The sequence below is a fragment of the Neolamprologus brichardi genome, chromosome 1 (assembly GCF_056152115.1).
Source record: "Neolamprologus brichardi isolate AB-2024 chromosome 1, ASM5615211v1, whole genome shotgun sequence".
Classification (NCBI taxonomy): domain Eukaryota; kingdom Metazoa; phylum Chordata; class Actinopteri; order Cichliformes; family Cichlidae; genus Neolamprologus; species Neolamprologus brichardi.
In genome coordinates, this window is record NC_142104.1 from 35,538,660 (window position 1) to 35,553,568 (window position 14,909).

General features: G+C 45.2%; 1 protein-coding gene across 1 annotated transcript in view; it reads right to left on the minus strand.

The window, feature by feature from the left end:
* Nucleotides 1-261: 261 nt before the first annotated feature.
* ulk2 (unc-51 like autophagy activating kinase 2) overlaps nucleotides 262-14,909 on the minus strand; it is a 43,925-nt gene continuing 29,277 nt past the window's right edge. Inside the window, exons 14-27 of the mRNA XM_087841403.1 lie at nucleotides 13,242-13,299; nucleotides 9,067-9,216; nucleotides 6,633-6,778; nucleotides 6,468-6,548; nucleotides 5,742-6,004; nucleotides 5,490-5,668; nucleotides 4,194-4,303; nucleotides 3,947-4,084; nucleotides 3,624-3,865; nucleotides 3,348-3,526; nucleotides 3,118-3,236; nucleotides 2,873-3,030; nucleotides 2,650-2,785; nucleotides 262-2,517 (exon numbers count right to left, since the gene is read on the minus strand). Of these exons, the coding sequence (XP_087697529.1) occupies nucleotides 2,453-2,517; nucleotides 2,650-2,785; nucleotides 2,873-3,030; nucleotides 3,118-3,236; nucleotides 3,348-3,526; nucleotides 3,624-3,865; nucleotides 3,947-4,084; nucleotides 4,194-4,303; nucleotides 5,490-5,668; nucleotides 5,742-6,004; nucleotides 6,468-6,548; nucleotides 6,633-6,778; nucleotides 9,067-9,216; nucleotides 13,242-13,299 (2,024 nt within the window). The 3' untranslated portion in view covers nucleotides 262-2,452. The remainder of the gene's footprint in view (nucleotides 2,518-2,649; nucleotides 2,786-2,872; nucleotides 3,031-3,117; nucleotides 3,237-3,347; nucleotides 3,527-3,623; nucleotides 3,866-3,946; nucleotides 4,085-4,193; nucleotides 4,304-5,489; nucleotides 5,669-5,741; nucleotides 6,005-6,467; nucleotides 6,549-6,632; nucleotides 6,779-9,066; nucleotides 9,217-13,241; nucleotides 13,300-14,909) is intronic.

Genomic DNA, 14,909 nt, shown 5'->3' on the forward strand with positions numbered 1-14,909 from the left:
AAACTCAATAAACACAGTTAAAAAAATGACTGAATTTAGATTGAGGAGTCACATTTGTAAATTCAGTTACACAGCAGTCCAAGTAATTTGTCATTTGTTAGTTGGAGCCGTTATATTTTGAAGGATTAATTTGAGAGATTGCTACGTTGAAGTCTTTGCGATTTAGCAAACTGATTTTTCTTGTTAAAAAACAGAAATCACAGAAATAAAATTGTACATTTAAAATCAGAACTAAGATTAAAGACAGCGCAGTGACACAGCTTCACTTTTCCTTCTCTTTAATAACAAAAACTGCATTTCAGTTCCATAAAGAACAAAGAGAGACCCCCCCAGTGAGAGACGAGTAATGTTAAACGTGGAAAAACTGTTGTTGCGTCATCAGGGTCTGATGGTGGGGGTTTCCAAAATGCATTCAGATCAAGCTGGAGAGGCGCAGAACGACAGCATACATACATTCCACATTCTAGAGGTTGTACAGGGTCAAATGCAGACGTGGTACCCATGCTTTACCTAAGTTACAAAGTTTCAGGTGGCTCGCCTTATTTATCCCTCTTCGCTCTTTATGCAGAAAAGGCTTCATGTGGCTCAGAGCGCCCATGACAGGGATGAGGGGAAACTGAAACCCAGACGTGTCTAGAAAAGAAAACGAGAACAGTACATCGGAGGAACGGGTCCAGAGACGCCGTTATACAAAGAATGTATTCACACCTGTACAGAGGAGTAGGCCTGTGTCTGCTTTCACAAGAAGGCACCTCCTTTCCATGCTGACTGGATACTACTGGCCTTAAAGCACACCTGGCAAGTGCACGTGTGTTTATATATGCTCATACATACAGTACATACCCCGTGAGGACTTGACGGGGGGGCGGGGCGACGTGGATTGTGACAAATCAAGTCTCACAAAATTAGGAGAATGAAATCTGAAGACATTACGCTCACTCGGGAGCGCTGAACAAACAGTCCTGGTAAAAAGTTCTCTGGAAAGATTTGGAGCTGCCAGAAGTTTATTGTCGTCTTTGGCACACTCCTGTTGTGCCCAAGTAGGGTTTCCTATCAAACCCTTGGCAGACTTGAATACAAAGTCATCTATCTACATATAAAGATTTGTGCTCTTTGACTGACAGGCAGGGCGTTTGATAGCCACGCCCTCTCCCACACACACTCACCCTCCTCTCAAAAAGAGGCTATGGGAATAATCACATGCTCCACAATAAAATATATACAAGTCTGCAAACATGGAGTTTGTGTTTACTCAAAAAAAGCTACAAATTCTGACAAAGCATAAAAAGCTGTAGTTTGTTTTTAGTCTAAGGAAACGTGTTATTAAGGTAACTTGTCAAGTAAATATGACCGTTCAGTTTAAATCCATGGACACCCGACTGCTGCTCAGCGAGGCAGTGGTGACAGAGTCTCTGATCCACTCGGGTTCTGGGTTTCCACCACACATTAGCCTCCATCGCTCATGCTGTGAGTGGCATGATCCAAAAGTTTCAGCTTTCTATGCAAACGCTGACATTGTGTCACATGCAACAGTTAGTGTACCTGAAATCCAAAGATTTAGTGTAACACTTCCAGAAGGTTGGGAACAATCACAGACTGAACAAAGACGAATATTCCTACGCACCGAGCCACTCTAAGCGTAGGAAATTCCCACGCCAGGATCAGGATGACTCCCGGTGACATCACCAGGGAATCTCGGAGAAAGCTCCAGTCTGTGTCACACTACACAGGCTGAGCTGCACTCAGATCAACAGATCATGATTAAAGCTGTGGCTTCACAGCGGCTCGACGATCATCCCACACACAGCAGGTCGATTTTGAGGCTCGGAGCAGAAGTGATCACATTTCCACCTTCCTCCTCCTCTCAACGGTAAAGTGCATGAGCTAATAATACAAGAAACATAAAAACAAAGCAATCCCCCCCCCAGACACAGAGCTCTCCAGCTGTCTGTAACAGTTTAATGTTAAAGTCCACAGATCTGTTACAATGAACAACAACACGCTCCGTCCACTCCAATACTTGAGGTTTTCAGGGAGAATCCATGTGCATGTGAACCAATAAATAACAAAACGAACTTCTGAGTAAATAACTGACAGGATTTGAAAAGATGAGCCACTTCTTATGGAGCTCGAGTCTGTCGAGGTCCCGCCAGTCCTCTTTGTTCTGGTGGAAACAAATCCCCGACGTTTCCGTCTGATGGCGGTCGACCATCGTGACATAAAAAAGTGCACCTGAAAGGGCGAGTTCGCCTACAGCCAGGTTCAGCGTCTTGTTTCCGGATCTGCCATCATCTTTGGTTGTAGATTTATGCGGTCACTCTGATGCAGCTGGTAAAATGAAGTCATGATGAAAGCGAGCCGATGAAAGGTGCTTGAACTGCTACACGAGGAACGAGGGAACAGTAATCAGTCTTAGGACGTGGTCCCTGTGTCTATCATTGCACCAGCTCTTCTACTCATACAGTGTGACAGTACAGTAGCACAGAGCTGAGATCCTGCGGTCCACACTGGCCTTGTCTGCAGGGAACAGATGCAAAACAGGAACTTGTTAACAGAAGATAAACACAGGAAATGCTGCAATGTCTCATGAATCACAGCGCGATCCTGAACGCGTCTGAGTAAAACACCCCCCCAAGTTCAGCTGCTTACATTTCATCACGTTCTCGATGTCTGTGGGGTCTTGGAGGATCTTGGACAGGCCGTCCAGGAGCATGGAGGCCTTGCTGTAGCGATAGGCTATGTCCTCCGTCTGCTTGAACATCTCATCGAGAGCTGCCGACTGAACCTGGAGCACGCACACGATCGCGTTAGCCTCACCAGCACCAAGTCTATCTGTACAATAGGTTTGTCACTGCATGCACACGACACCCACCAGCTCCACTGCGTGATTGTAGACGAGCTTCTCCGCGGTGACGCTGTTGATTTCGTCCACAAAGCGCTGCTTATCAGAGAAGAAGTGGTTGAGTTTGTCGGTCAGCTGCCTGCACAGGGAGATGCAGCTTTTGTAGCGCTCATTCAGACTCTTGACCACTGAGAGGATAAAGGGAGAGTTTTTATTAAACTAATAAAGATAAAATACGAAGGACAAAGACAGCGAGGAAGCTGAAGCGTCCTTACCCTGTTTGACGGCAGTGGAAGGGTTGAGCTTGGCAGATTTAATCTGAGCTTTGGCCAGATGGAGCGAGGACGCGAGGAGCTGAGCTGCCTTCATGTAAAGCACCAGCTGCTCCACCTGCCTGTAGGGGGCAGCACAACCACAGCTCGTAAGACAAATGGGGAGTGTTTACAAACATGATTACATGATATTAAAAATTCCTTAAAAATCAGAGCAGACTTGAGTTTCTTACCCCCACTCTTTGCTCAGCTGGCTGATCTGGTCCACAACCACGCTGTCCTGGGGAGGGTAGAGGGATGCAGCCGAGATGCCGAGCTCCGTCCCCCCGGCTCGAAGCGCCGCCATCTCCAGGATGCAGTCGGTAAATGAAAGCATCATCCGCAGGTGCATCAGGGTGTCTGTGTGCTCACGCTACAGCACGGAAAGAAAGATTGCAATGAAGTGTTGAAGAAGAGACACTGCATGAAAAGAATCAACCACTTCTTGTAAGGCACCGATCACTTCTCACCTCCATCAGAGTCTCCTCAGGAAGTTCTGGGGCTTCAAAGGTGATGAACCCCTCTAGGCTGGGAGGAGAGGTCCCATATGGGACGTACCGCAGGCTGCTGGGTGCCCCCTCTGCCCCAGGGGCCACCTGCCCACCTCCGTAACCTCCTGGAGGAGACGAGCCTATGGCCATGCCCGGAGGAGAGCCGACATAAACCCGACCGCTGACTGAGCACAGAGAGCCTGCTGAACTGTTGGAGCCCACTGAGGGGACAGAGAGGAGAGCGTGGCGTAAATACTGCTTTCCTCCTAAAGCTCAGCGAGAAGGTGGCGGGTTTCCCTCACCTGAAGTGGTGCGTGATCGGGTGCCCAGGTGGCTGCAGGTTGGAGGAGTGCTGCTCTTGGGTGGTGAACCCACAGTGAAAAGGACCGTACGAGGACTCGCTGACCCGCCGTGAGCGAGCGTGCTCGGACCTGCGGGGGCTTTGGGCAGGAGGAAGTGTGCTCGTTACTTCTGTCATTCAGTGAACCGTTTATTTCTCACGGCTTAAACTGGACACAATGTTGCAGAGTATCTGCTCAGTGCTCGTACCTGTGTCCATGGGCCGCTCAGTATTCAGGCTGTCGCTGCTGCCCTGATAGGGCTGCCCACCCAGAGTGATTCTGATTGGATGGTCAGACAGGCGACCTGTACTGACAGACCTGTAAGTGCAGATGATGTCAGCAGGGGTGCACAACATCATCCTTTCACAGTTAAAACACTCTTAACATCTTTCATGGAAACAGACTTGTTTAAAAAAGGAAATCACATGAAATTCAGCCACGTTAAAGATCATCACTGCATAAATACACCAACTGATCAGCTGTTTTTTATTTACTTATGACTAGGGATGCACCGATACTGGTATCGGGTATCGGGGCCGATACTGTAAAATGTGTGTGTACTCATACTCGTAAAAGTTAACCGATACCATGAACCGATACCAACTTATTTCATTAATCAGAGGGTGGCTGGTCATTTCTGTTGTAGTTTTTTAGATTGGCCACTAGGGGGCCATCCCGAGCTAACCAGGCACAGGGTTAGACGAGTGAGACTGGCGGCTCCAGATAAAAAAGAGAAACTGGAGGCTGCTGTAGCTAGGCTAAACAAAATGTCAGCAGTGTGGAACAGCCAACTTTAACTCAGGTTTTGGAAAAGCGAAGAAAAATGTCAAGAGAAAATCCACGGACAGTTAAAATAACAGAGGCTCTGACTCATTTTATCGCTCTGGATGACCAGCCAATGCTGGTCGTGGAAAACATAGGATTGCACCGTCTTCTCAGCATACTCGAGCCGCGATATGAAATTGGACACTGCAATAATTTAAAAGTTTATTTTATTTTCAAACCTAATTTGTATTTATTTTATTCCAAACAGAAGTGTTTATTTATTATTCTGAAAGCTCGAGACAGTGCCAATAGTTCAGTGATATTTTGTAAAATTACAATGTGGAGACTCTGCAATAATTTAACAGAAGTGCTTATTTTTCACTTGAAATTTTTTTTGTGGTCATTTTTATTATGATTTTATTTTTTATCGGCAGGGAAATTAATAAAACCTGTCTTCCAATTCATTGCATTTGTGTGTGTGTGTGTGTGTGTGTGTGTGTGTGTGTGTGTGTGTGTGTGTGTGTGTGTGTGTGTGGTAGAAGTATCGTTTTTTGTACTCAGTATCGGCAAGTACTCAGATCCAAGTATCGGTATCGTATCGGTTTGAAAAAATTGGTATCGTTGCATCCCTAATTATGACAGAATCTCACAGTCCATGTTGTGACTGTACTGGACTGTCCATATGTGGATTCATCAGATTTAGCAGCTCCGATGGAAGCAGATTTGGGTGCTTCTATACCTGCCAAATGTCCGGCTGCCCTCAGGAGCAGCTGGTCGCCCGGCGAGGAAGGGGTTGCTGTGGTGTCCGCAAACATCGTGTGCGTCAGCCAGCATCCTTGTGGGTTGGGGGCTGTCTGCCAGCGCCATCAAGTTGCAGGAGGCTTGCGTTTTGGGGATCTTAAATGGTGCTGAAATGGTCTGAAAAGAGACAAAAGTGAATTAACCTAAATGTAACAGCTAAAAGCATACTTCTTCACTGACGTGCGCTCACTTTAGTCGGGGAGCCAATGATCGTGGGCAGTGGGGACTTTTGAAGCCAGTCAGACGTGCGAGGGGAGGAGCCCAGCAGCTTGGTGGGGGAAGAACCGAGGTTGGCGGGACGGCCGAGCTGCGGGGAGTGACTGCAGGAGGAGGAAGGCTGCACAGGGTCAGACAGCTGCTTGTGGAGCTTCTGCCTGGTCTGGTAGACCTCAGTAAGAATGGGGGCGCTCTGAAGCCGAGCCCCCAGGAGCTGAGAGGATGGGATGGGGGAACCTGAAGACACAGTGGATTAGAACAACGCCAGTTAATAATCATCCATGGCTCAGCATCAAGTGTAGCATTTACCCTACAACCTCCCACAGAGTCTGTGCTGCTCATTGTGTGCCTCTGCACACAGGGGACAAAGCACGAAAATCTGATTCATCATTGAGGACAGTGAGCCTCCTTCCTGGTCACCATGACAGCAAACCTCTTGACACAAAGAGGCAGAGACTCTGAAAACGGCCTGCAGTCATGGTGACTCATGCACTTTTCCAAAAATTAAGTCATGCCACTAGCAAGAGAATCAGAAGAATAGCAGTTGTTGTCAATTCTGCTTCTTTTAAATGTCAAACACATCGTTGTTGGGGAGGGTTGGACACTTTTCTGCTCTTCAGTGAATCCACAGCACCTGAAACTGCAGGGAACAGGACAATACAGAAGAGATAACCCTGTGAGCGAGCAGGTGAGAACGTACCTCCTGAAGAGCTGCGGCTGCGGGCTTCCTGGTTCTGCAGGTGACAGCAGCAGTGACCCAGCTGCTCGGGGATGGTGCCCACTGCACAGAAAGAGCTTAGATTTGTCAGGAGACTCCAGAGACGTCCCCTTCATGTCTGGGAGGTGTCATTAAACGTAACCTTACCGAGAGGTGAGGGCGAGTAGGGCCGGGAGCTTCCAGTGGAGAGGCGGCGGCCCACGGTCTGAGGGACGTCTGCGGAGCTCGGAGAGCCCGAGCCCACTTTGGGAAAACCCATTGGACTGGTGTTAGATCGCCTCACTGTGCCAGATCTGAAAAACACAAGCATGAATCTTTAATTATGCAAAACAGACATGAAGTAACAGTCGAAGCCAGTCTTCCTTTGGCTCGTTTCGTCTTGTGGCAGTTTGCAAACATTTGTTTGGCTGCTGAGACGACGCACGACAGCTGAGTCGCAGTTTTCAGTCCGATACAAAACTGTGTAATATCACCATCATCAGCTCGTTACACGTTTATGGTGCTTCGTGTGATGACGCAGATCATATCAGCATCATATCTGTCAAACGTGGGTAATATGTTTTGCAGTATGTTCCTCGCTGCACTTATGAAACCACAAAGGCAGGACGAATGTCTGCAGGGCTGAAAGAAATTGTGATTCCATGCAATGCAACTGCAACAAAACATAAAACACAGAATGTTTTTTAAAATTTAATTAATATCTTTTAAATTTGCACTTTTTTTTTTTCATGATTGACACAATTCTCATCCTTGTATTAAAAGAATCTTTATCACACGTGTTAATCATGCACGTTAAAGTGAAAAATGACAGTTTGACTGTCCTGTGGTTAAAATATAAACGAATACCTGAAATTCACCTGCAAACTCAGAAAGCATCAACCTTTCATCACCTCTGCACTCCCCACCTAATATCAGCATTTGTGTGCACCGTTCTGCTGCTAATACAGAGGGAAATGAATCCACAGATGAGGAGGGATGTAACTAATGTTGCTCCCTGCAGTGAGAACAATAACACCAACCATCTGACTCTGAGCTGAAAGTAGAACCGTGACTGAAGATTTGAATTTTTCTCTGACACTTTGTTCAGCATCACAGGAGGAATTTCACTGGCAAAGTAAGTAAACCACCAGACGAACGAAAGTCTACAGAGAAGCTAACATAATAAACTTCTAATAATAGAGCCATTAGCAATGCCACAGTGAGTAGCTCCACATATTTGATTTGGCAGATTTGTACGCTGGATGCCCTTCCTGACATAACCCCAGAGGGATCTGTGTCTCCTCCCAGGATCTGATCGAGGACTAGGGATGGGTACCGGTTCTGACATAAACAGTAGTAACCAGACCGAAAAGCAGCGCACATTTCGGTGCTTTTTTTCCCTGAGCTGTGACACACTTTAGATTCTAGCCAATCATTTTATGTTTCCGAGGATAGTAGGCGGGTCCAGGTACGTACGTTCTTTTAGAGCAGAGCTACAGATTAAAAATGCCCAAGGCGAAGCGGTCAAAAGTCTGGCTGTACTTCACAGCAAAAGATGCAAACCCAGCAGCTGCAACAAGTGCTTTAAGCTGATACTGTGATACTGTCAAAGGAGGTAACACCTCAAATCCGATGAAACACCTGGCGACGCATAGCGTTTTTTTAAAAGCCGAGAAATGCGCCGTATTTGATAGCTTGCTGCGAGACCTCACACCGAGCACATCTACTGCGGGTGTGGTGCCTGTTATCGACCCGGAGTTAGCAACATCCCCCAAAAACCCGAAGAGGAGAGTCCTGGCCCCTAGCCCTGCCAGTGTAGCAGAAATGATGAGGATGATGATGCAGCAGCAGCCGTTCTTCTCTGCGTGAGTAGCTTAATGTTGTTCGTGTGTAATTTACGTTGAGTAGGCTAACCATGTTATTACATTAATGCATGTAAGGTGAACTAGCAAACACCATCATAGCTACATGCGGCTGTCTTCTTGTTTGATGGCAGATACTCCCTTCACCCTGGACAAAAAGGCTAAAATGACCAAAGAAAAAGTGGGAAACAGTTAAACATGAGAGGTTTTTGGACAAAGTTTGTGTTTTTTCCATTGTTTAAGCTGCTTCCAGCCAAGAGTGATACCATATATGCCCCATAGCTGCAGAAAAGGCTAACATTGTTATCTTTTTACAAAAAAAACAGCTGAACATGAGAGGTTTTTGGACCAATTTTGTGTTCTCCATTCTTTAAGCACCGGTTTGAGCACCGGCACCATTTCAAAAGTACTGGTTTGGCACCGGTATCAGATAAAACCTAAACGATACCCATCCCTATCGAGGACCTTTCCCTTGTTAGGCAAATATGTAAACCACTGCACTATAATGTAACAACGTGCCATCCCTTCTCTTCTGTCGTCACATGAAACTGTCAACAAACCCCTCAGTAAGGCCATAAACTCGAGCAGGCAGTTGACTGATGTAATTTCAGTGAAACTTCATGGCTGATGAAATAACAGTTTTCATACTGGTGTAGCTGTGGTGAGTTAAGCCTTCCTCTGCAGCTCATCACTCGATGAGTTATGCAAAGTTAACGGAGCAATCCCAGCAGAGTCCTTACCTGGGGGAGCTGTAGAGTGTGGTGTTCGGGCTGCTGGACAGATTCTGCTTGATGCGCTGGTAGTTGCGAACCTGCGTAGGAACTGGAATGGGGGTGGTCTCAGCCCGCGGGGACACCATAGGCGTCTGTCCTGGGGTGGGCTGCGGCTGCCTGGAGGGGACGAAGTGAGAAAGGAGCGCCGTTAGCCAACGTGTTTGAAGTTGCTGCTGCTTGTCTGGAGTTTCAATTGTCATGGTAAGTCCAAAAGTTCCAGCTTGTGAACTTCCACAGCCCTGAGGTCTTTGTTTACGCTCAGATGGAGGCAAGTTGGGGAAGCTCAGTTTTAGCCCAGCCTCTCAGGGACAGAGGCTTCCATGTAAACACAGCCAAGACCAATCAGCTTCAGACTTCACTCTGCTTGGGCAGGACTACATGTTGGGGCAGCCAATAGCACGCATGAGGGCAGTGCTCTGCCGTACAGACACGGGAGGGGAAGTGCATTTAGATTCTTTTATCATTCCAGAGGAGACAAAATGTTCTGAGCATAACGTAATGACACCTATACAGGCCCTTTAAGAACACATAGGATGTTGTTTTTAATGTTTTTTAAAGGTGACACGAGTTAGAAACCTGTTATGTAATAATGAACGCCTGGGAGGGTCCATGAGGGAGGGAGGAGGACACGTGAGGCTGGACTAGTCCAGACAAAGACCCAGAGAGCAGCTGCTTTGTGGCATATCTGCAGTTCTGAGAAATAAACACTAGCACGTGCTGCACCACCAGCATGTGAGCCAATGAGCCTTGTCCATTTTCTCTAAGCTGCTAAAAGCTTTACTGAGCCCGGCCATTGTTGATAAGGAGAAAGGTGTTGTGTGCTGCTGTTATTGGCTTTAAAAAGGAGAAAGAACATCTGGTCAGTGAACAGCTGCTCTTCAAAAAGAGCCAAGAGTAGAAAGAGAGCGAGGCTTCAAACTCAGCTGCGTCTCCAACGACCTGGTTTTTAAACCATGTCAGCGTCTAAACAGTGTCCTCATTCATCACCACCACTTGCTTTGTGTCCTATTCTCTTGCTTTCTTTGTTTTTTTACAGTAACAATATCTCTACACGCTCCTCTCGCCAACCCCCAGGGTCCACACACTTCCTGTGCCACCTTTCATCCTTTCTCTGGACAAAGAAAACAGGATAAACAAAGCTTTGGTTTTGGAGAGCGTGGCTGCTGTTTCCAAAGCTAGCAACAACCACTGCAATGAAATGAAAATTGGTTCTTCCTGTGTGTCAATGATTAACTCCTTTATGTAAGCACTGAAGACTTATTGTTAAGGGGGAAACAAAGGCATGAGAACAGCAGAGGGAGGGAGTAGAGCTGGCAGCAGAGGGTGTTAGAGGGCACAGCACAGAAGAGACACACATAGGAAGCTGAAATGGAGCAAGTGTGAGCAAAACGGGAACAGAGTAGCGAGGACCGTTGGCTTGGAGCTGGTTACACATGACAAACAGGAAAGTAGGGAGACGAAGTGCAAAGCATTGTGGGAAGGACGGGGGCACGAGAAAGTAGTCAGAGAGCAAACAAACGTATGCAAAATACTAAACAAGTATTTAACTCACATATTAACCTTTAACTTGAATTTTGGGTCTGTATTTAATCAAAATACTTCCTATCTATCCCGCTGAGTTTGAAGCTGTTTGCATTAACAGTGTTAGGCTACAATTTGTGCTCCATTTACCAGAGTTTCTCCCCAGGGTGGCTCTGCATGCAGGGGGAGGGGCTTACATACACACTGGTGATTACAGACAACCTGAGATGCCATGGCTGTCGTAGCTGTTCATGCTAAACGTTCAAGCTGCCTGATGCTGCATTGCAAAGTCTGTGTGAATGAGTCCATGCAGTCACAGAACCACTGGCAGAGATGTGCACACCTGCTCACAGCCTCACACTCACTAAAGACATTTTACATGACTTGGATCCAAGTAGATTATTACACAGAATGTAGAAACGGTGCATAAGAGGCTCGGGAAAGCATTCGTGTCAGTATCGCTCAGAAGACAGACAAGTGCTGCTCGCCTGTGTTTTCCCCGACAGCGTTGGGGGCACGCTGAATGCCCGCCGCAGTAATCAGGTCTAATATGGGCAGTGAAACTGAACTCAGCTTTCTATAAGATTGAGTTCACTGATGATTTGTTAGAACATCTGTTACAAACATGGTTTATTTGAAGAGTTTCAGTCAGTTTTCAGCACAGAAACAGCATGAAGGTTACAAATGATCTGTGCACTCATGTCTGTGCACTCAGGTCTGTGCTCGTCCTGCTAGGCCTCAGTGCAGCTTTTGATTTGTGGACCATAAACTTTGATGACAGAGATTAGAGCACGCCACAGAGATGTATAGGTACTTATAGGTACTGCACTCCAATGGTTTGAATTCTATCTTATAGACTCCAATTTGTTCATGTAAATGGGGAGTCATGATCCATGCTGCACATGCTTTGCTTAGGCAGCATCATCAAAAACTAGCATTTATTAGTCATTATTTATCAGGCTGTCCTAAAATCTCCTTGAAAGCTCTTAGTGGATCCAAAATTCTGCAACGAGAGTACAGGACAGAAGTGGACAGGGACTAGAAAGAGAGCATATCCCCCATACTGGCTTCTCTTCTCTGGCTCTCTGTTAAACGCAGAATCAAATTCAATTCAATTTAAGAGTATTTAAAAGTAGAATGGGAGGCAGAGCCTTTAGCTTTCAGGCCCATCCTCTGTGAAACCAGCTTCCAGTTTGGATTCGGGAGACAGACACTATCTCTACTTTTAAGATCAGGCTTCAAACTTTCCTTTTGGATAAAGCATATAGTTAGGGCTGGACCAGGTGACCCTGAACCTTAATCCCAATAATGCCATGAGTCACCTGTTTTGTGATTTGACGCTATATAAATACAATTAAATTAATAAGGAACTTAAACTAAACTGAATTAATGAATCAGTGTGGGGTTGTGTGCAATTTAATACAACATCACAGGCAGGACAAGGAAGTCTGACTGTATTTCAATGTGGACTATCACATCACTGCAGTAAGAAAAACGCCAGCTGATCAAAGGGAATAAACTTAGGAAACATATGGAAGGCCAAGAGGAGATGAAAGCCGTGTCAACGTGTGTTTGTGTACAGAACTTACTATAATAAGACCAATATTTATTCCATAAACTGTGTTTGTGTGTTAAAAAAATGCAGCTGCACTGAATACAGTCGGTTTGTTGGTGCACGAGAGGTTTGGGGACTCTTATTCGAACACACAGCCCTCTCTGTAGGTCCGGTGCTGTTTTTAGCACAGCACCACCATGTCTGGCTCGGTATCTTCTTTGTAACCGATTAATCACGAAGAGCTGGTCGTGGGCAGGAGCATTCAGTCAAGATAAATAAACCAGCACCATTTAGTGGTTACCCAGGATGAAGCTGGAAGCAGGCTGTTCGTCAAGTGCTCACAGAAATAGTGACACAAAGAAACAAAGTAAGCCCTGTTGACACAAAAATAGATCCTATTAAAATGGATAATATGAGCATTCAAACATGTCTTTGTGTGAAGCAGTCTGACTCATCGTGACACACTCCTATTGTCCTGAAAATATCCAGTTCACATCCCACAAACGGAGCCTGGTGGCTGAGTGACGCTCAACATTCAGTGAGGTAACAGCCTTTTTATGAATCACACTCAACTGTTGTTGAAATGGATGTTTAACAAAGCAAATAATTACTGAAAAAACAGATGTGGCGTGTCAGCCCTACCACAGCTATGTCTGGAAACCTCCATTCACCTCAACGTGGCCAACTCTAACCAGCTCATCGTTGCCACCTGCAGTAAACAGGGGCTTAGGATTCTGGGAGCAGCAAACCACCTGTCATCTCAATGGGGAGTAAGCACACAAACAGCACTGGGTAGTGAAAGTCAAAGCTGAGTTTGAGTCTGCTGTGGCTGCTCTTTGGTGGCTCATTACTCTCTGCAGACACACTTTGCTCGTTCTGCTCTTCGGGCGATGTGCATACAGCAACACACAACAAGTGCTAAACTTGCAGACAGAAGCAGAAGTCGTTTATGGTGAACTTTCAGTTCTCTCTTTAGAACTGCATTTTCTTTTTTGGCCGATATGTTGGTAAGGTCAGAAAATTCAACCTAACTTAAGCAGCATGTGTTGCACAGCCTCGTACTCACCCTCCACACATGAGAAACTCGCTGGATGCCCGACGAGCCGGTCCCATTGGTTGGTCGTCTGAGGATGAGGAAAAAAGGAAAACAATCATTAACAAACACACAATGTCTGTGAAGGTTCTCGGTCATCCAGGTCGTCATAGTCTAAGAGAAGCTTCTTCAGTTAAAGAAGGATGAAGGTGAAACGCCTTCAAGCAACTTAAAGAAGTCCAGACGCTTTTCTTTCCAAGCTCCTTAGACTAAACATGTTGTTGTACAGCAGTTACAAACAGGTGAGCAGTCTCTCGGTTTTCTGATGAAGAGTTGAGACATTTTTAACCAAACAGAACTAGTCTAATAAAAGTCCAGTGAGCTCTGATAAATTACTGACCGTTACATCATAATGGGGTTTTTTAAACGACTCGAGGGTTTGAGTAAACGGAATATTTAACGCATTATTCTTTGGTCAATTCTAACTCACACTATTACTGTCTGACATCTAAAATGTTGTCGATTTATGAGTAGTCTTAGGAATAGTTTCTTTTTTCTATTAACCCTTTAAGACCTACCATAGAACCAAGTCCGCCAGAGCTTATATTATATGTTTACATGCTGTGGAGCCATTTTTGGGAGCATTTCAAGTTGCTATACATCAATACAACCATTACAGCCTAAATTTTAATAATATGTCTGCATTAAGTGCATAGTGATTACATAAATTGCAAAAAAGTGCAATAAACTACAAAAAAATTGAAAATCGTTTTTGTTTTTTTAACATATATTTCTAGTTAGAGAAATTTAAGAGGCTTATCCCTCAAAACTGTAAATACAAAAAAGTTGCACAAAATAGTTTCCCACCACAGGAAATTTATTTTGAGTGTCTTCATAGTTTTATTTTTGAAATACACCAATTTTTATACACTGCAGGAAAAACGAAAATAAATATTATAATGCAAATTTGCAAAAAAGCAGCATATGCATCAAAATAAACTATTTCCAGCAGTGCAATATGAGTCCTAAGCTTCCCAGAAACCACACAGAAAGTCATAAAGTCAAACATAACTGTTAAAAACACCAGTATAGGCTCATAAGGGCCTGATGGTAAAAAGTGGCGGACATGCGATAGTTCACGCTGATGGACGTAGGAAGTGTTACAAACAGCTGATCGGATCAGCAAAGCGTGTTTCTGGAATATTATGTTTTTGTTGTTGCAAGTGCTTTTTATGCAGTTTTTGCAAAGCTTTATGTGGAAGGAAACTGTGACCGAGGACAAGCTGATGGCATAAGATGTAAGTACAACTCCTCCGGTTTCAAATGCAAAAAAAATTATTGCGCTAGCTCACGTGGTTGCAGAGCTACCGGGATTTAAAAATAGTTACGCAAAACAGAGCGTGCTGCTCTGACCGGTTTTAAAGGGTTAACAAAAACAAAAAAAACCCAAAACAAAACAAAACCTTAAGGAAATATCAGGTGTGCTGGAGTTTGGTTTACACCAGAGTTGCACTGTAGACAACGTGGTGAGACACGCTGGTGCTACAGCTGTCATTACTATAGCATAGCTTAGCAATTCCCATAAAAGCTGTGATTTGGTCAGCTGTTATATTGAGATCAGCACATTACTCACACTGGTGTAGTTGCTGCAGTCTTGGAGCATTTTATACTCTACAATTAAGTAATGGGAGAACCACTTCT